General features: G+C 41.0%; 1 protein-coding gene across 1 annotated transcript in view; it reads left to right on the top strand.

The window, feature by feature from the left end:
- The window catches only part of LOC142495763 (RUN and FYVE domain-containing protein 1-like), a 597,647-nt gene that overhangs the window by 62,760 nt on the left and 507,915 nt on the right, over nt 1–26,972 (top strand). Inside the window, 2 exon segments of the mRNA XM_075601692.1 lie at nt 5,392–5,515; nt 17,503–17,564. Of these exon segments, the coding sequence (XP_075457807.1) occupies nt 5,392–5,515; nt 17,503–17,564 (186 nt within the window).

The following is a 26,972-nucleotide window of genomic DNA, read 5'->3' as shown; positions in this document are numbered from 1 at the left end:
CAGGAGCAGAAAGCTGATGAACCTCACAGCCGAATTCCTCTTTTGGGCAGAGCGCCACTTGTCACAAATTACAGCCATACATATCCCAGGACTGGAAAATGTCACAGCAGACTTTCTAAGTCGGAACATCATACACCCATGAGAATGGGCATTAGACCCACAGGTGTTTCAAGAACTGGTAGAGCAATGGGGTCAGCCAGACATAGATCTCATGGCGACACATCAGAACCACAAGGTAAGGAACTACTGTGCCAGACAGTTTCATCCAAGCGCACAAGGTACAGATGCTCTCAGTTTCAAATGGGACTTCAAGTTGGCATACCTGTTCCCTCCTATTCCCCTAATTCCAAAAGCAATCAGGAAAATGCAGAGGTGATATTCGTAGCACCATACTGGCCAAGAAGGCTTTGGTTCACACACTTGGTGAATATGGCAGTAGATACACCATGGCACATACCAGATCGCAAAGGACTGATGCGACAGGGGCCAATATGTCATCCGAACACCAAACAATGGGCCTTGACGGCATGGCGATTGAGCGGGAAACATTGAGACTGAAGGGTTGTTCAGACAAAACAATCCAGACCCTTTTACAAGCAAGGAAAGGTTCCACATCTAAAGTATACCATAGAATCTGGCTTTGCTTTCGCGATTGGTGTGGAAAAGAAAAACAAAATTTCCTTTCACCTAGAATTGTATCAATAGTGGAGTTCCTGCAAAAGGGGTTTGAGAATGGTCTCAGTCTTAGCTCATTGAAAGTACAGGTGTCTGCACTATCAGCCTTGTTGGAAAGAAATCTGGCAATGGCAAGATTGATCATCAGGTTCTTGCAGGCAGTTAAAAGATTAAGGCCTCAAATCAAGAACAGGGTACCTACATGGGACTTGTCCCTAGTATTGGATGTACTAACAGCAGCTCCGTTTGAACCTATACAATAGATAGGCTTAAAATGGTTGTCATGGAAAATGGCGTTTTTGATAGCAATCACCTCAGCAAGGAGAGTGGAAGAACTACAGGCTCTATCAGCCAAGGAACCATTCCTAGTCATACATCAAGACAAGGCAGTTCTCAGACCAGTGCATCAATTCCTGCCAAAGATTGTATCACAGTTCCATATGAATCAAGAAATTGTGATTCCGTCATTCTGTCCAGAACCAAAGAATAAGAAAGAAGAAAGACTACACAAATTAGACGTGGTAAGATGTCTAAAAGTGTACTTGGAAAGGATGCGAGATATCAGAAAGTCAGACAGACTATTCATCATACCAGAAGGACCGAAGAAAGGTCAAGCAGCATCAAAGACAACAATTTCCCAGTGGATAGTGTCTTGTATTAAAAAAGCTTATGAAAGCAAAGGACAAGATAAACCTTTGAACATTAAAGCTCATTCTACAAGAGCCATGTCTACTTCATGGGCATTTAAAGCCCAGGCTACACCAGGACAGATATGCAAAGCGGCAGTCTGGTCCTCATTCAATACATTCTTGAAATACTACAGACTAGACGTACAATCATCAGCTGACGCAAGCTTTGGTCGTAGAGTGTTAGAATCTGTAGTGAAATAAAGTGTAAAGTGTATTAATAAAGGTCAAACTGATAAAGGCATTAACTGGTGGTGTTTATTCTGATGTATCCCTCCCTAAAATTTTCACTGCTTGGGTATGTCCCAAAGGTGCCCACTGCCAGGGTGATCAGGAAAGAAGAAAATTTAAAACAACTTAACGTAATTTTCTTTTCCTAGAACCATGGCAGTGGGCACATAGTTATCCTCTCTGTGTATGTCTAATGCCTATCAGTTATATGTTTCAGCTATGGAAGAATCGTAAGACTAAGGTGCAGGTAGAGGGAGGGGCCTTATATGGCCTACCTGCAAAAGTCTATTTCCTGTCCTACCCAGAGTGACAAGGGATTAACCCAAAGGTGCCCACTGCCATGGTTCCAGGAAAAGAAAATTACGGTAAGTTGTTTTAAAATTTCTTCTTTCATGCGTGCCACTTTCCAAGCCTTCTGTGAGTTCATCTTTCTTCCTAAAAGGTGGTCCATGGCTTAGATAGGGCTTGTACAAAGGCCTTCTCCTTGCCATCTACTGTACTACTGCAGCCTGCCCGTGAGGACATCAAGAGACTAGGAAGTAAGACTTGACTCTTGCATGCAGAACTTTTGCTCGATATCTCCTATGGTCGGCATCTTTTACATACTGTGAAACATTAGTAATAAAAGGGTGCTTAACAGAAAAGAGCCTTTAGGTTAGCTGGTCTGTAGGTATGTCTCTTAATATTTGTGACTTTGTGTGGGTCTGAGTAAGAATAAATTGTTGAGATAAAGAGTGGCTTTAATCAGTGCTTAGATTTAGAAGTACCTATAACCTCCCACCTCCTCCCATCACCTTCAACATCCCTATCTCTCAATCTTCAAAGAATAAGTTAGGCAATATCTAACAACCAGTATTATTATATAATCTTTTTATTGTCCTTTTATTATACAGTTAATCAACTTTTTTGTATATAGTAATATATATGCTAGTTGTATTTATTTGTTTTTGAAAATCTCTGGCTAAAACGTTATACATCATATTGTATTTAAAACAATGTATATGTACTACATTAAATATTAAAAAAGTATAACTTTTATAAGTGCCCAGAACTAAAATGTTATGTACTGTATCTGACTGACTGGTTGTATAAGTGTATATAAATGTACATCAATGACTGCATTGGGTACGTTTCCATTGCAGAGTGATTATATGCATACTGTACCTAGGAGTGCATGTGTTCATAAAGGGTAGACGTACTGAGTGCAACTCAATTTATAATTGATGTGGCAGGACGGCCTGTAGGCGAGGTCAGAAAGTAGTCCACACGTGTAGTTTCAGGCTAAAGCAAATGTTAAGTGGTTGTATTTCTTCACCACAGAACTAAACATTTGGGCACACCGTCCCTTTAAGGCAACACAAAACATAGGAAAATAACATCTGCTTCGCATTGGGAGAACTTACTCACAATCCAAGCCCTATCTATCAGGCTGGTTGGCTATCTCCAGTTCCCAACCTTTTAACATACATCACAACAGTCAGGAAACAATATTAAGGTTCTTACTGTCCTCTAGAAAGAGGGTTGGGAATCCATTTGCATAGTAGCTTGCATAGGACAATGTATATGCATAGGACTCTGTAGTATGAGACAGCCACCTACAAGCTACAAGCATTGGCTTCCTTATATCATCATGCTGGTTGTCAGGTGTGTCTGCTTCCTTCCTGATTGCCTAGCTATTCTTACCAGGTTAACCTTCTGAGTGCTGGATGAAGGACTCAGATATATGTTTCCCAGGCATAACTATCAGTACCTGACTTCACCCTGTCACAATTAAGTTTATGCATGTTTGGATATGTACATGTGTCTGAGTGGATGCTTGCGTGCTTTGGAAATAATCAAAGATGCAATCCCACAGGAAATCAATTTTTGCGCTAATCACATCACAGTGGTCAATTATAAGCAGTGTTCGACAAACCTATACATTTGCTCGCCCCGGGCGAGTGGATTTAACCCCCGGGCGAGTAAATATTGGCCCAAGCAGCACACGTTTGGTACTAGGTGGCGAGTAGATTTTTTTGTGTGGCGAGTAGATTTTTTGGTGATTTGTCAACCACTGATTATAAGTACCACGTTACATTTTATTAAAATAAAATCTCCTATTCTACTGATTTTTATTTTAAAACAAATTCACTGTAAGCACAGTCACTGTTTATTGGCTCTCTCTCCCCAGTGAAAACAGTGACATCATTAGACATTAAAGCTTTACTGGGTCATATTCTGTCTTGGTATTCTAGCCGACCAGCAGAGATTTTTAGATGGACAAAGGGGCAAGGGGCAATTTGTAAATCCTGTAGGTATGGGAGGCATGCCCTTTCAAATGGTTAGGAAAACTTGTTTTTTCTTTATATAGATTAGGGTGCAGTGTGGATTGCACCTTTTTAGTAAATAAATGAGTACTTGTATGCATAATATAGTAATACATTAATGTGAATTGCAAAAATGTGGAATTGGATATAGGGGGTTATTTACGAAGTCCCACAAGCTGCCAACTGGGTTAACCAGTGGAAACAAATGGCACCAGATTAATAAAGGGTAAAACACCAAGTGCTATTTTTTTGTATTGGTTTTGCAGTAATTAGACTTTGAGTTTAGTAAACTGGAAACTGACTGCAAGACGCCTGAGACTACCTATGTGGTTTTGCCATAGTAGCTAGAATAACTCATTGTTGTATTGGTTCTCTATTGCATTAGTGCATTATCATTAGTTTATTTATTCTGAGTGTGCCTTATCAGCATCAAGAGAATATCTGCTGCATTTTATGAGAGAGCGTGTCTTTTATTGCGGTAGTGTCTGCTGCAATAGTTGTAGGTGGTACCCCACTGAGGGATAGCGTGCCATAGGCATTCCTTCTTTTTGTATATCTTTTGATACTGAGTTCATAATGCTTGGAAGTACCTGTTTGTGACTGGGGCAAGGGAAGTACCTAGATCGAATTGATCTAAGGGAGCAGGCCAGAAGAAGGGGCTAGGAGCCCGAAACGTTGCCTCCCTTATTCCCCTGTTTTATCCCCCTCCTTTCCCCTTGTCTCCCCATACCTTTTCTCCCTTTTCTAGTGCATTTTTCCTCCTTATATGTTTGTATATTTTGTGACATATCATTGTATATTTCTGAAATATTAGCCTATTAGGTATCTTGGATATATGTAGATGTTTGCTCCATGTAACGTTCAATATATAAGTAACGACTATATTTTTTGAAAAACCTTTTGACAATTTATTACAATCGTATTCTTGTTGTGTGCTGGGAACATACCCCATGTTCTACTGCTGCGGCAGAGTTTATTTGAGCATTTGCCCGTTCTCTGCCGCAGCAGTAACCTGGCGCGCGCCGGAGGGTGCCGGGCGCGCGCCGAAGCAGCGGAAGAGCGCCCTCCGATCGGGGCGCTCTCCCTACCGCTGCCGGGTCCGCCGGGTCCCCCGGAACCCCCTGCCGCCGTCCCGCGATCGCGGGACACCAGGGCTCCCTCGGGGAGCCCTGGACGCGCGTGCAGGGGGCGCTGACACCCGATGACGCGTGACCGCGCATCGGTGACGCGCGGCACGCCGAGGGAGTGGGGCTAGCAAGCCGGGGCATCCCCCGGCTTGCGGAACTAGCCCTGCTCGATTTAAACGTGTCGGCAGTGTACATTGTAATTTTGGAGGAAATTAGGGTTCCTCCTTGTTCTCGTGCACCATTTCTGTATTTACCTGTTTATATGCTTAATTTTAGGTGCTGTTCTAAATCTTATACTTTCTGAAATTTCCATTGCTTCCGTGTCATTCTTCATCATTTCCCATTTTATTTTACTTATTGTTTTAGTGAATTTTATGAACATGATGCTTTGATGATGGAGGAGGAAGGGGCTGTGATTGTTGGATTACTGGTGGGACTCAACATGATTGATGCAAATTTATGCCTTAAAGGAGAAGATTTGGATTCTCAGGTAACTAGTATTTGTATTTATCATTAATAAACAAAACATTATTCTATGTTTCTATATATGACCCTTAAATTACTACGGCTATAAAAATATACTTATATTTTTCCGTTTTCTTATTTTCACTAATCACCTTATTGCTGAAAATCATTACAATTAGATAACAGGCTGCCTATAGTATCACCATAACATGTCATTTCTGTTACTGGAATTATTGTAAATAAATCTGCCACAGGGCAGGAAATCCAGTTCTCTAAGAGAAAGGCAGAGACACATTTCATAAGCATAAGACCAATACACAAAAATATAATATATAAGATTCAAAGAATCTCTTGAAAAAGTGCCTCCATGGCGAGAAACAAGTCAGAGGACCTCACCCTGTGTGTCTGATTTTTGTGGCTATTATGCCTAATAAATAATAGGTTTTATTGTTGCCTCCAGCCCTTGCCTATTTTTGCTGTGCTCTATTTTTTAATTTTCTATTGAAAATAGTCATGATTTTATTGGCGATAGTTATCATTTTACTTGGGACCTGGTAATAAACAATCTTACTAGCAGTATTTTTAAATATAGAACTATGAGAATTCTGCACTTGTGGACGATCATTTTGTGACCAGGTCACCCGCAGAAGCAGAGGAACAGAAAGTAAAATAACTGCTACTCCCTTTCACTAATTATATTTTCTCCTACAAATTGGTTGTTTTATATTTCTTTAAATCTGAATTAAAATAGAAACTCTTATGTCCCAAATAGTACTTCATAGAGTAATTCAAATATGTTTTTGAGATTGCAATTCTTCAACTATCCTTTATTGGATTTTTGTTTTATTCCCAGATGTATTATTGCTCTTTCTTTACACACACAGAAAATAAATAACATTACATCACAGAAAACATAAGACATGTGTTTTCTTGTGGCATGAATTCCTTTTTTCCCCCTCGTAATTCTTTGTTACACTAAAAATAGACTAGTTCAAAATCCTTTGAATAGGTAATGTCTGCATTTGCCATATTTATTCACTAAACAATCATAACTTTGGAAAGAAACTGGAAGTACACCAAAGGTATCCAATGTCTTTGAAGTTCTCTAGCAAAGGAAATAAAAACATTAACGCACTACGAAGGAATTAACAGTAATTGGTTAAACTCCAAAACAAAAACATATTTTGTGCACATTCCTATCACTATGATCTATTAATTAAATTGTTTTACCTGTTTGCCAACAGTGTGTTGTGTCAATGAGTTTATACTATAAATCCACATCGTGTTTTACTTATATTTGTTCAACTAATTCAGGGAGTCCAAGATTTTAGATTTATAGCGTAACCAAATGTTAGAACAATTATACCTTTTTTCATTATTTAGTATTTAATGCCGTGAAATCACAAACATGTATTTGTTTGTAAATAGTTTTGCTTGAAAAATACATCACTGAATTGGAGACGAAATGAGTGCATACTGTATATACCAATCACTCAAATAGATCAGTCTTAATAACAAATTCTAATGTTTTTTTGCTGAATGATTTTCAAATAAAAAAAATGGTCTGCAGCACCGCATAACTGATCTGTTTTACAGTGCAAAAAATAGTAGAGAGAAAAATACCAATTTATTACTGGACATCTTAAACACTATAAATGTATTGCAAGTCATTAATATTCAAATATTTAATTATTTTGTTCTCTTTTATTAATACTACAAAATTCACACTGCAGTAAGAGCATCTTTTTTCTTTTTTTCACTGTTACAATTTATCTGGGAGTGTCTGTTTTCTTCCACTATTGATTGTAATTCCATACAAATTGGATGTTAGATTTACAGTCTGTGACCTCTTATTGAAACTTCTACATGATAGTTTCCTAACTTTCTTGTTCTGTTTTGTATCTGGTTTCTAATTCCTGTTTGAGAGGGGTTGATACCTGAACGGGTATGTGTCCATCCTCTGTGTGTTCTGGCTGTTTTAAAAATACTCCTGCGATATGTTTAAATAAACTATAACACTGATGGTCAAAGTTGCAACAGGTACTATATTTTGGGTTAGTTAGATGATTCCTGGGACGGTGATCAGTCCTCCCTAGAAAACGATCCAGTCAAGGCCTATCAAAACTAGTATATTTACTTACTACTGTTTCCTAGTAACCTGACACTCGCCATGTTGCGCGTCCAGTCACCGTTCAAGAATTCTGTGGGGCCCGAGGGTCTATTCTACCTGTGAAATAAAAGGGCAGCAATATTTTTTTTTTTTTTTAAAGAGTAGGGGTTTCCTTCTGGCTATCCTTCCATGAACACCATTCTTGTTTAGTCTTTTTCTGATAGTTGAGTCATGAACACTCATATTAGCCATGGCTAGAGTGGTCTGCAGATCCTTGGATGTTAACTGAGGTACTTTCTGATTTCCTGGATGATTTGACGGTTTGTTCTTTGAGAAACTATCTGACAGTGAATTGGTGGTGCACCAAATCCTTAGACATGGTTTTGTGACCATTTCTATACTGATGAGCATCAACAACTGCTTTTCTGTGGTCCTCCGAGTTTTCTTTTGATCATTACATGATGTTTCCACTCACCCGTATGATAAAGACACAAAGTTTCTGATCTTTATATAGGATGGGGCCTCCCAAACTCATCCCTGAAGATCCAACTAATTATTTAAACACCCGATTAGAATTACCCCCTTTATTTAAGCTCATAAAACCAGGGTTTCACTTAATTTTGCACATACCCGTACTCTTAATTACTCATTGTTTGTCTAATTTATACATGATTTTGTTTCAAAAGACATGCAATTGGTTAATAAAAAAACACTGATATTTAAGAAAAGACGGATTTTTGATTCAAGAAAATATCGTGGAAAAATTGTGGAATTTCTGTAATTATCATTGGGATTCACAAATGTGGTGTGTGTGTTATTTGATGATAAAGTAAGAATAAAACAATTTATTCACAAATTGACTGTTCTTATCTAAATACGACCCAGCATTTACAAAAAGTTTGCAGATTAGCAGTTTGTAGATTATAAAGAAGAAAACAAACAGATAAAACAATACTTGAGTCAACTTTTAAAGCAATAAGTCATTTTCAAAAATATTTGTAAGACTTTTTGAAAGTAAACAGCCAAAATATAATTGTCCAAATATCTAATATCCCAAAGAAGTATATCAAAGAAAATAATTACAAAATGTCAGTCTGCAGAAGAAAGCACTGATCTCCTTTCAGAAATGTCCCAAGTTATTGAAGGCTTTAATTTCATCCTGTTGTAGTACTTGGTTTTACAACTGTAGAACATTATGGGTATCATGCCGTAAGCGGCGGAAAAATGCATTAGCCAGTTTAGCAATTAGCCATGTTTTTGGCGTGTTAAACTGGCTGTATGCTGTAAGGGGCCAATCTCTGGGGAATGAATTAGCCACCACCATTTGATGAAATGGCGTGTAACCGGTGGCGGGACGGCTGCCTGGCGAGAAACTGCCGAGAATCCGTCCCCTGCCGAGTTGTGTTTGCAGCAGAGAGAGATCCGCTGCTCTCTCGGCGCAAACATCAGCACAATAAAAATTATTTTTAAAACAACTTTTATTCATAGTGTACATGTGCAGGGGGTCTCCGGAGCTGAACCGCATTGGTTTCAGGTCGGGGGACCCCCTGCTTACCGAGATACAGGCCCCTTTATGAGGTGCCGGTATCCCTCTGCATTTAAGGTCCCGATCACGTGACCGCAGAATGTAAACAAAGCAGAGGGATACCGGCACCCCATAAAGGGGTCTGTATCTCGGGAAGCAGGGGGTCCCCGGACCTAAAACAAAAGCGCTTCAGCTCCGGAGACCCTCTGCACATCTACACTATGAGTAAAACACACATATCAATAAAGACTCATTCCTTACCTTACAGGGTATCTGCTATGGTAGCGAAGCAGCATTAATATTTATTTAATAATACTGTACAGTGAGCAGGGGGTCCCCCGAGCTGAACCGCATCACTTTGTGGACCAGGGACCCCTGCTTCCTGAGTTACAGGCCCCGGTATGTGTAATCGGATGGGCAGTGTCGCCGCCATGTTTATAGTGTCCCATACGCTATGTGCCCGCAACAAACATGGCGTCCACACTGTAACCGATGCCCCAAACCGGGGCCTGTAACTCGGGAAGCAGGGGGTCTCTGAGCAACAAATAAATGCGGTTCAGCTCAGGGGGCCCCCTGCTCCCGCACAATATTATTAAAATACATTAATGCTGCTTCATTACCATAGCGGATAGCCGCTAAGGCAATGAAGGGGTTAACGCATAATAGCATGTTTATTGGGGACAAATGCCCCCAATAAACATAGCAGCAATACACAACATACAATACAGTAATGGGCAACATTACTATTATCCACAAATGAATAATAGTGCAGTTGTCCATTTAAAATACATACAGAACAATAAAGACATTAAATACATATAGCACTCACCCATGTGCGGCTGCCACGATGAAGGCCATCCTCATCTTCATCCTGCCCATGCCCCATCCGCTTCTGCAAAACAGACACAAGAATAAAAACATCCAATGTAATGTCCCCTAACCCCTTAATCACCATAGCGGTTATTAACCGCTACAGTCATTAAGGGGTTAACCCACCATCACCCACATACCCTCCCCCACTAACCCCCCCACACCCTGAGGCCTAACCACCCTCACCCACTACCCACAAGGGAGGCCTACCACATACCCTTGGGGCCAATACCCCCTCCCCCCAACACATACAGTACAATAATGTGCCAAATAACTATTATCCACATAGGGATAATACATTATTTGGCCATTATTAAACACATTAAATACCGTAGTAAAATAAAGAAAATTCTACTAACCTCATCAATAAGAAGGCTCCGTCGCCAGCATCATCCTTGGGGTCCGTTGCCAAAATAAGAAATAGCCAATACATATCAATGCCATTAACATACCAATGAACCCCTTAATCACCTTATCGGGTACTAACCTCAAAGGTAATTAAGGGGTGAAGCCATCCTGCAATGGCAACACCACTTATGCATAACATCCTCAATGAATTAAAAAGCAATTTCCTAAACAAATCTCATGTAATCATTCAATCTAAAGCCTCAAATGCCACTTAAAACATTGCATTTACAAGTAGCATAACATGTAAGCTACATGTACACGCTGCAAATCAATGTTAACAATACAATAATCCAACTAAAATAGCCTGACATCACAAGAAGTATATTATGTAATGCAATAAAGTCACCATCAATGAATTAACAGACATGAATTACATCCCTAACAATTAAAATACCATCCATACCAATTACACAATTAACTATAGCTATCGTTACAGAGAACAAGTTCAAAACATACAAAAAAGGACACCAAAAATTACAATATACTAAAGCAAGCCTCTCCATAACCTACAGTACAGCATAGAAGCCCAAAAATTACATCTCTCTAATTATAAAATACATTTACACACATCTATGCATAGCAGCATAGCCACAATCATTTACAATACAGTAAATCAAGCTTTTACAACACTATCATTTCTTACCCTGTATGTATATATCTCTCTAGACATACATACATACAGTGGCAAGAAATGATATGCATAAAATAAAATACACATGAAAAAGCAAAAAAAAACACAGTTACATTAAATACATTTCTTTATTTAACTTACCATTACTTGACTCCACCAACTCCCGTTGATCAGCTTACTAACGAACCAATCCACGAACAGGAACCCATAAAATAATAAACCAGAAAATAATAAACATTAAAATAATAAAACACGACAATCCAGGGGTCTTCTAGTTGTAATCCATCTTCATCTGTATTCGTCTACCTTCTTCCGGGGTCTTCTTCCCGTCTGGTGCTACGCCCTGGTCTTCTTTCTTCAGTAGGAGGTCCTTCCTCCTCGGCGTCTGGCTTCAAAATGAGACGACATAGGCTTTTAAAGGCCTATGACGTCACATTTTCGTCATATGGTTCCCACGGCCCTGATTGGGCCGTGAAAACCATGTGTTTTGGCCGATGTAAAAAAAAAATGATGACGACTATCCCTACTCTGATTGGTTCAAGTACCATGTGACAGGCTTTCAATGACGTCATATCCGTTTTTCCCCAAGCCTCTGTCACATGGTCTACTAGAGGCAATCAGAGTAGGGATAGACTTCCCACGCTCTGATTGGCTGCCGTACCATGTGAGGCCGGCCATGTTTCTTTTAATGACGTCATCTTAAAGGCAATTGAAGCAAAGCCATTCTGATTGGCTGTGCTTTCTTTGCCTTTAAGTGACGTCATCATTTTTTTTTACATCGGCCAAAACACATGGTTTTCACGGCCCAATCAGGGCCGCGGGAACCATATGACGAAAATGTGACGTCATAGGCCTTTAAAAGCCTATGTCGTCTCATTTCGAAGCCAGACGTCGAGGAGGAAGGACCTCCTACTGAAGAAAGAAGACCAGGGCATGGCACCAGATGGGAAGAAGACCCCGGAAGAAGGTAGAAGAATACAGATGAAGATGGATTACAACTAGAAGACTCCTGGATTGTCGTGTTTTATTATTTTAATGTTTATTATTTTCTTGTTTATTATTTTATGGGTTCCTGTTCGTGGATTGGTTCGTTAGTAAGCTGATCAATGGGGGTCGGTGGGGTCAAGTAATGGTAAGTTAAATAAAGAAATGTATTTAATGTAACTGTGTTTTTTTTGTGCTTTTTCATGTGTTTATTTTTTTTATGCATATCATTTCTTGCCACTGTATGTATGTATGTATGTATGTCTAGAGAGATATATACATACAGGGTAAGAAATTATAGTGTTGTAAAAGCTTGATTTACTGTATTGTAAATGATTGTGGCTATGCTGCTATGCATAGATGTGTATTAAATGTATTTTATTATTAGAGAGATGTAATTTTTGGCCTTCTATGCTGTACTGTAGGTTATGGAGAGGCTTGCTTTAGTATATTGTAATTTTTGGTGTCCTTTTTTGTATGTTTTGAACTTGTTCTCTGTAACGATAGCTATAGTTAATTGTGTAATTGGTATGGATGGTATTTGAATTGTTTAGGGATGTAATTCATGTCTGTTAATTCATTGATGGTGACTTTAATGCATTACATAATATACTTCTTGTGATGTCAGGCTATTTTAGTTGGATTATTGTATTGTTAACATTGATTTGCAGCGTGTACATGTAGTTTACATGTTATGCTACATGTATACACTGTAAATGCAATGTTTTAAGTGGCATTTGAGGCTTCAGATTAAATGATTACATGAGATTTGTTTAGGAAATTGCTTTTTAATTCATTGAGGATGTTATGCATAAGTGGTGTTGCCATTGCAGGATGGCTTCACCCCTTAATTACCTTTGAGGTTAGTAATAAGGTGATTAAGGGGTTCATTGGTATGTTAATGGCATTGATATGTATTGGCTATTTATTATTTTGGCAACGGACCCCAAGGATGATGCTGGCGACGGAGCCTTCTTATTGATGAGGTTAGTAGAATTTTCTTTATTTTACTACGGTATTTAATGTGTTTAATAATGGTCAAATAATGTATTATCCCTATGTGGATAATAGTTATTTGGCACATTATTGTACTGTATGTGTTGGGGGACGGGGTATTGGCCCCAAGGGTATGTGGTAGGCCTCCCTTGTGGGTAGTGGGTGAGGGTGGTTAGGCCTCGGTGTGGGGGAGGGTATGTGGGTGATGGTGGGTTAACCCCTTAATGACTGTAGCGGTTAATAACCGCTATGGTGATTAAGGGGTTAGAGGACATTACATTGGATGTTTTTATTCTTGTGTCTGTTTTGCAGAAGCGGATGGGGCATGGGCAGGATGAAGATGAGGATGGCCTTCATCGTGGCAGCCGCACATGGGTGAGTGCTATATGTATTTAATGTCTTTATTGTCCTGTATGTATTTTAAATGGACAACTGCACTATTATCCATTTGTGGATAATAGTCATTGTGCCCATTACTGTTTTGTATGTTAGGGGGGTATAGGTGTTGTTGGGGTTATATATATATATATATATATATATATATATATATATATATATATATATATATATATATATATATATATATATATATATATATATATATATAGTGACAAACAGCTTACTCCGGGGCTCCGTCGTTTGTCCGGGACTGTTAGAACACGGTCTTTTAGGGTAGGTTAAATGATGAGGCGTCACGTACTGTTCCTTTAAACAGGCTATGCCTGGTTTATTCAGTCCCAGACATTGAGACTGCCACAGTGAAAACAACAGAAAACAGATCAAAAACAAAAGCTGCTCACCTGAGCGATAACTTAACTTAGATATCCCTGACTCAGGGTTGGAAGTGGCTTTTCCACTTCCAACAACAAAACAAGGTACTTTTGCAGTCTTATACAAATGAACAGAAAGATTGAACCTGTTTGGGGAAGAGGCTTCTCCCCTCTGTAGTTCAGCAGCCTTCCAGCCTCCAGGCTCTTGGGGAGAGCCAGAGCAAACAGGAAATCAGTCTTACATACCTGATTCCTAATTAGCATGACAGGTGACAGAAATCAGGCAGCAGACAAACTCTGGTCTGGATCTCTCATCCCGCAGTTCCAGCGCTTGCCAAACTGTGGGATGGAGTGTACTGCTGCGGCACAGTTTATTCGAGCATTTGCCCGTTCTGTGCCGCAGCAGTAGCCTGGCGCGCGCCCGAGTGTGACGGGCGCACGCCGAAGCAGCGGAAGAGCGCCCTCCGATCGGGGCGCTCTCCCTACCGCTGCCGGGTCCGCCGGGTCCCCCGGAACCCCCTGCCGCTGTCCCGCGATCGCGGGACACCAGGGCTCCCTCGGGGAGCCCCTGGACACGCGTGCAGCGGGCGCACGCTCCCGATGACGCGTGACCGCGCGTCTATGACGCGCGGCACGCCGAGGGGCGGCCACTAGCAAGCCGGGAGATTTCCCGGCTTGCGGTACCGACCACACTTCAATAAAGTGTGTCGGTAGTGTATGTATTATAAGGCTGCACTCCCAGGCCAAACAGGATAGAAACTGTTCAGTATCCTGGGAGCCCTATGTACGGAATTTATTACCATCCCCTGGTTTCTGTCACAATATATATATATATATATATATATATATATATATATATATATATATATATATATATATATATATATATATATATATATATATATATTTCTTTATTTAGTTAGTTAGTTAGTGTGGGGCTGGTGTGTGTGTGGTTTTTTTTATATTGTGGGTAGTGGGGGTGGGTGAAGAGGGTATTAGCCCCAACGGTGGTTGTTTAGGGCTTGCGGGAGGGTAGCGGGAGGCCTTAACCCCTTCATGACCGTAGCGGTATTAACCGCTACGGTCGTGAAGGGGTTAAGTGTACCCGCAAACCCCCCCGCAAGCCCTAAACAAACAACAAGGGCCAAATACCCCCTTCACCCACCCCCGCTACCCACAATAAAGCTGGCACGGCTGTTTAACCCCTTCATAATGAAGTGGGCTTTAAATGCATTTTTCCTGCCTCGGATGCATGCCGGGGGGGGGGGGGGGGGGGGGGGGGTCCGGTGCTGATATTAATGGTATCAGCTCCGGAGACCCCCGGCATCAATCCCAGCCAGGAAAAAGGCCTGAATTTTTTCTAAGTGCTGATCCGCCACTCATCCGCTGCCTCTGAGCAGCAACTTGCCATCTTTTTCTTGCGTGGCTGATCCGCCAGCAAAACGGTATTCTAGAGAGGTGAATAGTTCCGCTTAGCTACTCGCCTCTACTAGAATACAGCGTGGCGGAAAAAGTTGGATTTTTAGGCGGAAAGTGCCTTCTCGCCCCGCCACCGGCGGAAAAAAAAAAACCGCCAGCCAAACTGGCGTTTTTTTTGAATCTCGCCACTTTCTCGCCCGTTACTGAATACGGATAGGCTTTTTAGGCGGGAAAGTGACGAGAATTGCCTTTCCGCTGCTTACTGCATGATGCCCTAAGTGTCTTTTGCTTTGTATGGCCATTTCTCGAGTAATTTAAAAGCAAGTTAAAGAGCCAATTTCCAAAACTCTTAATAAACTAGCCCAATCTGAATGTTCCATTAGTGACTACTCTTTACTGTCTATATTTAAGCTATATCTCAGTCCATGGGCAATATTTGACCAATTGCCTTGTACAGCAACCTCCTAAATGGTACCTTTGCAAAATCTACTGTACATAGATCCAGAGGCGGATTTTCCATTAGGCTTAGTAGGATATAGCCTAGGGCGGCAATTTTGGGGGGAGAAAATGTGTCTGTGTGCGCCTTACCTTTTCCAGAGCAGCCCCCTCCTGTAGCGTCGCGTCGTCTTGGCGACCCGACGCCAAATGACACCACAACGTCACATGACGCCTTGTTGCCATGACAACGCAGTGTCACATGCCACCATGACATCATTACACTAGGGAGGAGGGCTGCCCTCGAGCGGCAGAAATGTAAATTGCCACTGTGTAGATTCTGTTGGTTTAATTGACTTTATCTAACCCCATTATCTCCTCTAAAAAGCTAATAAGGTTGCTGTAGTTTGGTCTGATGTATTTCTCACCAATGCATGCTTTGATAAAGATGCATTTGTGCATCAAAACATTAGTTCAACAAGTATGTGTGATGTGACAATTTAACATTTTGTTGATTTGTATGATTAAGGGAACATTCTAATAAAAAGGACCACTTCACCTTTTAAAAAAACACAACCCCCCCAAACTTGTATATGACGCACAAGGTCTCTGGAGCTGGTGTGTGCATTTCAGCTTCGAGGAGCCACTGCGTCCTAAGATACTTACCTCTGAAGGTGCCACTGGCTCTTTATGCAGGTTTAAATCCCCTGTGTCATGCAGGCCGATATGAAGCTGCCCCGGATGAAGTTACGACTTCCTATTGACCTGTGTGATGCAGAAGCTTTAAACCTTCATTTTGTTTCCCCTGGAGCGGACCGTCCCAGGGGCACATTCGACGGTAAGTATCTTGAGACGCATGGAGTTTCTGGAGCTCAGATAAATGAAATTCAGCTCTGTACTCTCTGCTTCCTATAAAATTAAAAAAGGTACAAAATGTTTTGCCTAGGCGAAACCACACCTTTAATGTAGAGTTACATATTTTTAGATCTTGGATTTGCTGATGATTTTTCTCCATCTTTTAGCACTGACAATTAGAATGCTTTTTGTTATATTTGTAGTGCTTAGTTTTCTACTGCCTATCTGGTCTATATCTCATGATGCCATGCTGAATATTGATAACAATTTTATTTTCCTGAGGCAACTTCTTATTTCTTACTAAACAAGTCATTTTATTACTATTGTTAAAGTTTACATGCCTATAATTACTTCATTGCAATCTAGTTTTTTTTTTTTTACAAACCTCCTGTAGAGGGGTTTACAAGCATAGCAAAGCAATGTATCAGTCAGTTCTGGCTGCAAAATGGTTTAACAATAGCACCACATCTTTTATACCAAACTTATGCACCTCAACTTATAGCAATAAAATCTTTGGAAACAAAGTACAATGGTCAAGCTATGGCTGAGCTAAGAACCACTGGGTTAATGCTAACTGGGTCCCTATTTACCTTTTCCCAAACTGCTTTTGCACTTCTTCCTCTGTTAGTCAAATGTCTCTTAATTGTGATATTAGATTTTTATGGGTCACTTATGCTACTAGCTCCTTCATCATGTATGCTGGGGGAAAGAATTTGTGACATATCTCTGCTTTCTTCTCATCTCTTACACTTTGCTTACGCATCATCTAACCTTGAAATAGACCACATTTTATTTTCTAATATATTTAAAGATCTTCTTAGCAGTTCCTTTAGCTTTTTACTGCACTGCCACTTTGAAACGAAACATTTCTGCATTGCCATTTGTGGATATATAATTTGGGGGGAAATTAGTGCTAGATGTACATTGACAATGCAAAGTTAATGTTGTTATTTGTCGTTGTATACCTTTTCATATTGTAACTATGCTGGTTTTTGTTTTGTTTTGTTAGGTTGGAGTAATTGACTTTTCTTTCTATCTTAAGGAGATACAACCAAATGATAATGACAAACAGTATGTATTCCAATGCACAACTTTATTAATATTTTTATTTTTACATGTCTAACATTAAATAAAGAATTTGGTAAAATATTCATGAATTATATTTCCCTGTTATATATTTTCTTCACCATTGTTGACAGAAGGTAGATTGAACTTGTTTAATTTCAGCCATAGTGTATAATATGTAAGTGCAACTTATGTGTTATAAAAACATCCAATTTGCCCTAAAATATCTACTGCTCTGCATTGTCAAATTGGTTTATATTCTCCAAAAGTAGTCAGAAGTTTAAAACCGTAAAAAGAAGGGAAAAAAGTTATTGTAAAATGCCATATAAAATGTATATTCATGCATATATTTGATTGATAGACTTAAAGCTGCAGTTCAGGCAATATCCTGCATGTGTGTTTTATTTAATAAATCAGTTCTGTAGTAAGAAAAAATACTTTTAGCATTTTCTGTTTTTAAAAAAACAACTTTGAAAGACCAATTTTCTTGTATTCTATTTTAACAACCATTTGCTAAGGCACTGCCCCTTCAGGTCCTGTCACAAGCCCTGGCACACCCCTTTGTCAACCCTGCCCTCCCTACAGGGGTGAGCAAACTTTTTATGCCGAGCCCCCCTTTTCATCCATAACATTTCTCGGGCCCCCCCTCTCTCGGGCCTGAAGTAATCAAAATCACATGAAAAAAAAAAACCTTTATTAAATGGTATACAATATAAATCCAAATATGTTTAAATACTTACATATTTCAACAGCTCGCGCTTGCAAAATTAGGCTGCGTCCACGCTGCCGCTGAGAGCGGTGACATCACCAACTCTCCAAGCATGAGCACAGGGTGTCCTGCATAATTTTGCAAGCGTGGATCGGGGCTATTTGTGTGTGTGTGTGTCTGTGTGTGTGTGTGTGTGTCTGTGTGTGTGTTTGTATTGACTGCTGCTGAGCGCACATCAAAGTCAATTTTATTTGTCTCCCCAAGCGCCAAGCTTGGGAGAGTGTACGTGCACAAAGGCAATCCTTTGGGGGGGCATTCATCCACCTCTTTGCTACCTCCCTTCCCTCTCCCCCCCCCCTTTTTTTTCTTCCTTCCCCTCCATGCTTTTTGTCTTGCTATCCCCATTGTCATCCAAACTCCTACCTACAGTATTATTTATTTTTTCCCGTTTTCAATGTTGTGTTTTCACAGTTTTTTTACATTATTTCTGTACATTCATAGTATGATTGATATAGGTGCAGCCTACCCTTTCACTTGCAGAGGATCGCAGCGAAGCAGGTTGCCAGCGGAGGAGAGCAGGAACACAGCACTATTGCAGGGCAGACACCGAAGTGATGTTAAATGATAGTAATAAAAGTTGAGTAGCAGATATTTCCGTTAGTGTAATTAACACACACACACACTCAATCCCCCCACACACACACACTCAACCCCCCCCCACACACACACACTCAATCCCCCCCCACACACACACACTCAATCCCCCCCCACACACACACACACTCAATCCCACACACACTCAATCCCACACACACTCAATCCCCCCCACACACACTCAATCCCCCCCCCACACAGACACTCAATCCCCCCACACACACACACAATCCCCCCCCACGCACAAACTCAGTCCCCCCCCCCACACACACCCAAACTCAGTCCCCCACACACACAATCCCCCCCCCCACACACACACAAACTCAATCCCCACACACACACACACACAATCCCCCCCCCACACACACACACAGAAACTCAATCCCCCCACACACACACAATCCCCCCCACACACAATCCCCCCCCCCCACACATACACACAATCCCCCCCCCACACACACACAAACTCAATCCCCACACAATCCCCCCCCCACACACACAATCCCCCCCCCACACACACAGAAACTCAAACCCCACACACACACACACACAATCCCCCCCTCCCACACACACACAATCCCACTCCACACACACACACAACCCCCCCCCCACACACACACACACAACCCCCCCACACACACAAACTCAACCCCCCCCACACACACAATCCCCCCCCCACACACACACACACAACCCCCCCCACACACACAAACTCAACCCCCCCCACACACACAATCCCCCCACCCACACACACAATCCCCCCCCCACACACAACCCCCCCCCACACACAAACTCAACCCCCCCCCACACACACAATCCCCCCACCCACACACACAAACTCAATCCCCCCACCCACACACACAAACTCAATCTCCCCACACACTCAATCCCCCACACACACTCAATCCCCCCCACACACACACAACCCCCCCCACGCACACAAACTCAATCCCCCCACACACACACAATCCCCCCCCACACACACACAATCCCTATCCCCCCACACACACACACACACACACACAAACTCAATCCCCCCCACACACACAATCCCTATCCCCACACACACACACACACACTCACACACTCAAATACACACACACACACTTTCTCCTGGAGGGGCGACATGCTCCAGCCCCCCAACCCCCCATGCTGCTGAAAACTGGTGCGGGAAGCAGACAGGAAGAGAAGGAGGGGCTGTCTGTGTGCAGAGAGAAGCCCCGCCCCCTCTGCAAGACACAGACACATAGAAGCAGCAGCACGGAGCTTCTGGCTGCCCGTGCACAGCTCTGTCCGCCCCCAGGTTTCCCTGCAAGCAGCCCGCGCCCCCCCTACATAATCTTGCGCGCCCCACAGTTTGCGCACCGCTGCTCTAGCACATGTCAGTGCAGTAGTGCTCATGAATATTCATGAGCTTCCACTGAGAGACAGAAGCAGAAGAAAAACAGATCCCTTCACTAATTATGTCACCAAATTTCGCCGATCAATACATGGAGAACGAATTGACCTGCAGCTATACAGTTCTTTAGGTAATTAGAGATTGCCCACATGAAACTATTGAAGTTAAAAAATAAATTAAAAAAAAAAAAAAATAGATTGAACTGCAGCCTTAAAGCTGCAGTTCAGTCTTTTTTTTTTTTAAATTTATTTTTTTACTTCAATAGTTTTATGTGTGCAATCTCTAATTACCTAAAGAACTGTATAGCTGTCAGTCAATTCGTTCTCCATGTATTGATAGGTCGAAATTTGGTGACATAATTAGTGAAGGGATCTGTTTATATTCTGCTTCTGTCTCTCAGTGGAAGCTCATGAATATTCATGAGCAGTCCTGCACTGACATGTGCTAGAGGGAGGGCAGGGCTGACAAAGGGGTGTGCCAGGACATGAAGGGGCAGTGCCTTAGCAAATGGCTGTTAAAATAGAATACAAGAAAATTGGTCTATCAAAGTTGTTTTTTTAAAAACAGAAAATGCTAAAAGTATTTTTTCTTACTACAGAACTGATTTATTAAAAAAAACACACATGCAGGATATTGACTGAACTGCAGCTTTAAGGGGAAAAAAAATATTTTCAAAGAATTCAATAAAAGTAATAAATGAGTTTTTTTTTTTTTTATATAATGTATTATTTAGCTTTGTTGTATACTAAAGGAGCAGTTCCTGCTACAGAATTTTTTATATACCACCTCTCCCCCCCCATTCTTACATTGGTAGGAAGTAGTGGGTCTTTGGAGCTGAACCACGTTAATTGTAGCTCTGAGGACCACCTTGTTCCTGAGATTTTCTTAGAAGGTTCCTCCACCCACAGAGGAAAGAAAATTGAGAGCTAATCTCCTGCCTCACGCTGACCATAATAAGCTGTGACGTGTGTTGCATCTTCTTATTTGCCCGCGTTGTGTGTTTAAACAAACAGGAAATACCACCAGCACAGTACCACGTTTAAACAAAATACACATTTACCATAATGTTTTCTCAATATTCTTAATATTCCCAATGTCAATTCACAATTTCTTGTGTTGATACTAATAAATCTTTTAATGCCAGGAGGCCTATGGAATCAATGGTATTGCAAACACTCAAACGGCTTGTAAAGCAATTGCCTAGTCATACCCTCCCCCCTCAATGTTAGGAATAGGATGTCGTCCTCTTCCTTTCATATCACATTCATACTGTAGACTCCAGAGTTGTGAATATGATCCCACCCAGAAAACAGCAAAAAAAAAAAAGTGATGACCTCCACTGCATGTCAGAAGGGGCACTAAAATGCTTGCTGGTGACATCCAGGAAACGTCAAAAGGGCATCCAAAGGATTTAAAGAAAACTTGATCAATCTGTGGTTTTGAGTGCTCACTTTATAATGTTACAGTATTGGCCAGATAAGTAGTTGAAAGGTGTTAAACTGTCCTAGGGATTGGTGTATTTTTTCAAACTCATGTCTAGAGGCAAAAAAACCCCACAGGTTTTTTTGATCAGGCATAGTAGATCTGGGGGGTTGTTATATCCACACCATCAGACTTAAAAAATCCTCACACAGGCTTCTCCTATCCTTGGTCTCCCTTACAGAGAAAATCATAGAGAAACATAATATAAAACTGTTTTACTGTGCAACATATGCAAATAAAAAAGAATCGCACTCACAAAATATCTAATATAACAGGATTTGGGTGCTATTTAAACGGAGACACCTGCGCCCTTCTGTCGCAGTCTGTGTCTTCACTTCTCCCACAGCTGGCCGGTAACCAAGTGTATACAAAGGTCGCTTGCGCACCGTGTCCTTGCAGGTCCAGTGCTTGGTTGTGCAAAATGTTTTATGTTCTATTGATCGTAATCCATTAACCAATGATACTGAGCTCAATTTATAATTTTAAAGTATTGGCCAAATAAGTAGTTAAAAGCTGCTAAACTATCCTTGGGATTGGCGTATATTTCCCACTCTCTCCAGTCCCTGCATATTCTGCTTTGTATACATTTTTTCTTGGAATTGTTTGAGAAATAAATCTTATACAATTGGTATTTATCAGTTCTAGTTCTGAAATTTGAGATATTGCACCAATGGATAGTTTGCTATATATTATGAACTTAGTATCTGTTGGCTTGCAATGATACTTAGACCCTTCTTCAATAAGCAGTAAAGCTGTTTTCATTATTTGAGTCCCATTTGTTTCAATGGAGCGAAACAATTCTGTTTTGATCAGGTTGAGAGCTCCAAATCAATAGTTAACCTGATCAGCCCATGGAAAACAAGCATTTTTACGATTACGTTCCTGGTACAGAGATTCAGGGGTAATAAGGCCGGTACTGCTCTAAGTATGTCATTGGGGCAGGGCAACGGTTTTTAAAAACCTATGTGTTTTTTTTTTTTTTAAATGTGCTACATTAAGAAGTTTTTCATTTTCAATGGGACTTTTAATTGTGGCAAATGCTCTTTTCTTTAGTTCAACCTAATTCCTTCTTCCCCTCTTTTTATTATGCAATTAGGACTACAGGAGAGCTGCCTGTAGTAGTAGTGGCCACCCACACTGACATCAAGTAAAAATTAAATATCTGCAAAAATGGGAAAAAAAATCAGATTTTGAATAACAATTAAAATGTGTTTTATTAAACACATGACTGCCAATTGGTGCAAAGACTTTTGTAGGTGCCTATCATGAATTAGTGTAAAGACACATGGGGAAGAAGAGAGGCAGATATAAATATCGTAAGTTTTTTTATTTATTTATAAAAATGTTTTACCAGGAAGTAATACATTGAGAGATACCTCCCGTTTTCAAGTATGTCCTGGGCACAGAGTTATAAAAAATACATGGTTACATTAAAAGAACCGGGTTATACAGTGAATTCACAGATATTTCATGGAGAGATAGAGTTGGAAAATTGGGTACAAGGGATAAAGGGCTTATGAGTTGCAGATAGAAATAGAGCAGCTTGAACATCACTTTAACATCAACCAACATCAGCAAACAGCTCACACCCTTTGGCTGCGCCAAAGGCTGTGCGCCTTTGGGGCAACGCAGATGTAGGCTGGGGTGGGTGAGATGGAGTCTGATGCATCTGTGAACAAAAAGATCGTTCTTTGTGTCCCCTTGGCGCATTAACATTCCAGTGGGTGGGGTTGCCGATTCCACAAAGAACAAGCACATGTTAACCCTTAACATGCTGGTAAGTGCATTTGATGTTAAAGATTTAAGATGAATAAGGTGTATGTAGTAAGAGAGCTTGGGTAGAAAAGTTACAAGTGGTGAACTTTTATCTTAAACCTAAAAATATGGAGGGAGTGCAATAGGATGCTGTGGTTAGAAGATATTTGCAAATGTATGGGTGGAATTTGGATTCCGACATAAACATGCATTGGGAACAAAGACAACACAAAAATTAAGTAGCGCTAAAGAGGATGTGAAATGACCCTAATAAATGATAAATTATAATAACATTTAAAATATTAAAATAAATTAAAATTACCACAATTTAACCTAATGATATCTACAAACCATAACGTTATAGTGAAAAAAAAGGAAAATCCAAATTGAATGTTCCACTCAAACAAAAAATCCAGAGAGAAATATAGTCCCAATAGAAGATCCAGGGAGCGTCTTTGCAGCTTTAAGGGGAGTGGTATAGCCAACCACTTTTGGAATCTATGAACAAAAAACAAACAAAAGCGCAAGCTCCATAGCACGTAACTGAGTAAAAAATAAGGTACATTTATTTAAAAAATCAGCAACCCATAAGAATGTGCACTTACAGGATTTTAAACAGAACCATTCGTGGGAGAGAAATCTCTATTGTGGTCATCTGCGGTGGTAGGGTGAGTCCCAGGTTTGCAGAGTGGATGTAAACAGCCCAGGTTCACCATGAATTGGCAGCAAGATATAAAGGCATCCAATGCCTGCACGTCCTTTGCTCCCTCATACAATGATTGCTAACACTTGAAATTACCGCCAGCCGGAGCGCAGGGAAGCCAGGGACTCCAAATACACCAACACAAACGCGATGACGTCACAGTTACGTGCTATGGAGCTTGCGCTTTTGTTTGTTTTTTATGCATTGGGAACAGTTGGAAGAGAGAAAAGGTATGTCTATCAGATTGACTTGTGTGTCCAGCAAGAGTTTAGATAGATAGTACAGTGTCCATATAATATCTAGCATCAATTATCAAGAGTCACTGTATCAGGAAAAACCTAGTCATCCTCGCAAATCATGTATCAGTTGTCATCCTCATACATTGAATATCAAGATTTTTTTTTTTTAATCTTTCAGTTGTCGGGTATGGGAAAAAACTCCCTCAACCACACATATCAGGAAAACCTTTGTCATGTATCAAGATCACTCGTGATTTTTGCTTCTGCTCCCCATTCCACTACTTAGCAACCAAAATACTGCACCCTAGCAACTATCTGATTTTGGCCATTGGTGTCCTTATTCCATTATGTGAATTCTTTTTCAACACCTCCCTTTACTTGTTCTCTTTATCAAACACCAAAAGATAACCTTACGCTTAACCTAATTTAATAGATTATTTAATTTTTTTACAAGTAGGTGCATCTAGGGAAAATGGAGAACAAGCACCTTTACTGATCCTCTGATCAAGGATCTTTAGTTCCCAATTTTTGGTCGCCATACTTTGGAGATATCTGTACTTCTGGACAATATATTTTCGACACACTACAAGTAGTGAGTGCAGTGTTTTTTGGGGGGCTTGTTAGATCCCTCTTTTAGGATCCTGTGCTTGTTCTCGTTATATATATATATCTTTATTTATTTAGCACCATTCAGGTACATAGTGCTTCACAGCAATAATACACGTGACATAATAATAATATAACCCAATAACGCATAGTAGGAATAAGCGTTTCTGACATGAGTAAAAATAGAAAAGGGAGTCCCTGTCCCGAAGAGCTTACAATCTAAGCGTTAAGTAGGGAGAATTTACAGACACAGTAGGAGGGTGTTATGGTAAGTGCGTCTGAAAGGGGTCAAGGTCAGTGCATCTGAGATGTATAGTATCAGCCAGTGAAGCTACCCATATGCCTTGTTAAAGAGGTGTGTTTTAAGAAAGGTCCTAAAGGTGGACAGAGAGGGTGTTAGTCGGATATTGAGGGGAAGGACATTTGAAGTGTGGGGCAGTGAATGAGAGAGGTCTTGGGTGCGAGGGGGCCGTAGATACAAAATGGGCTAGACAGAAGACATTCTTGAGCAGAATGCAAGAGTCGGGCAGGTGTATAGCGAGAAATTAGGGCTGAGATGTACGGGGGGGGGGGGCAGAAGAGTATAGCCTTAAAAGTGAGGAGAGTCTGTCTCAGGAGAGATGCTGAGACATATTTAGGAGAGAGTAAAGTAATTCTAGCAACAGCATTTAGGATAGATTGTAGGGGAGACAGATGAGCGGCAGGAAGGCTGGACATTAGAAGGTTACAATAGTCGAGACGGGATAGCATGAGGGCCTGTGTTAGTTTTAGCAGTAGAGGGACAGAAGAAAGGGTGTATCTTTGTAATGCGTGTAAAAACGACAGGTCCCTCCCCTCCCCCCGCCCCCCCACTATCACTACTGTATCATGTGAAACACGGGTAAACAAGGGTTAACCCACCAGGTGCTCCAGAAGCAAATAGTCACTGCGTGTAGATAGTTATTAGAATATAAAGTAGGTCACGACAAAACTTCCAAATAAATGATGTAAAGTCTCTCCCAGCAACTGGCTCTGCTATGAGCACAAATGATGTTGAGTTAGAGGGACTCACGGTTTTGAAGTTTGCGATGCCGAGCCTCATTAATCCTTCTGTTGATCGTGGCACCACCAACCCTCTGGCAACAGTGGCGTCGCATGGGGCGGTCACATGACCGGCGGTGATGACGTAATCAGGAGTAACACACAGCAACCCGGAGTGCAATCCAGAGACTGAAGCAAGACTGGAACTCCTCCCACAGGAGGCAGGAAACGGTGCACAGCCGTAAGAGTATACAGCTGACGGATCCTCTGACACGTTTCAGGCCTGAGGGCTGAAACGTGTCAGAGGATCCGTCAGCTGTATACTCTGCTACAATAAAGTCTTTTTAGTCACCATCTGAAGCCGTCCTACGCTTTTTTACGGCTGTGCACCGTTTCCTGCCTCCTGTGGGAGGAGTTCGAGTCTCACTAATGTATCATTCTATCTACTTTTGTTTAGATGTCCTTAATAGATGTGACCTGTTGGGGACTGTCGAAATGCAATTATAGCAGGGATTTCTTGAATCCCATTGTCACTGTAGCTGTACAGGGTTATAATATACGCCAAAAAACTGGGTTGAATTGAATACGACTATGATATGATAAAGAAAGTTTATTCCTTAGAAGTAAGTTGAACACACAGTATTGCACAAATAACACACAGAATATAGACACTTACGTGGAAAGGGGTCAACAAAGTAATCAGTATTCAGATTAGCAATTCATCAGGTATCATTCAGATGTAATAATGAAGAACACTGGGCATAGAGTTTACTCTTGCTTTTATGGGATTTAAGCCCTATACCCTAACATTGGGTGTCAGGTATTGGTTAACAATTACCTGCACCCA

Source organism: Ascaphus truei, chromosome 5 (assembly GCF_040206685.1).
Source record: "Ascaphus truei isolate aAscTru1 chromosome 5, aAscTru1.hap1, whole genome shotgun sequence".
NCBI lineage: Eukaryota > Metazoa > Chordata > Amphibia > Anura > Ascaphidae > Ascaphus > Ascaphus truei.
Note: the sequence above shows the minus strand (reverse complement) of the source record. Positions and strands in the feature narration are given on the sequence as shown.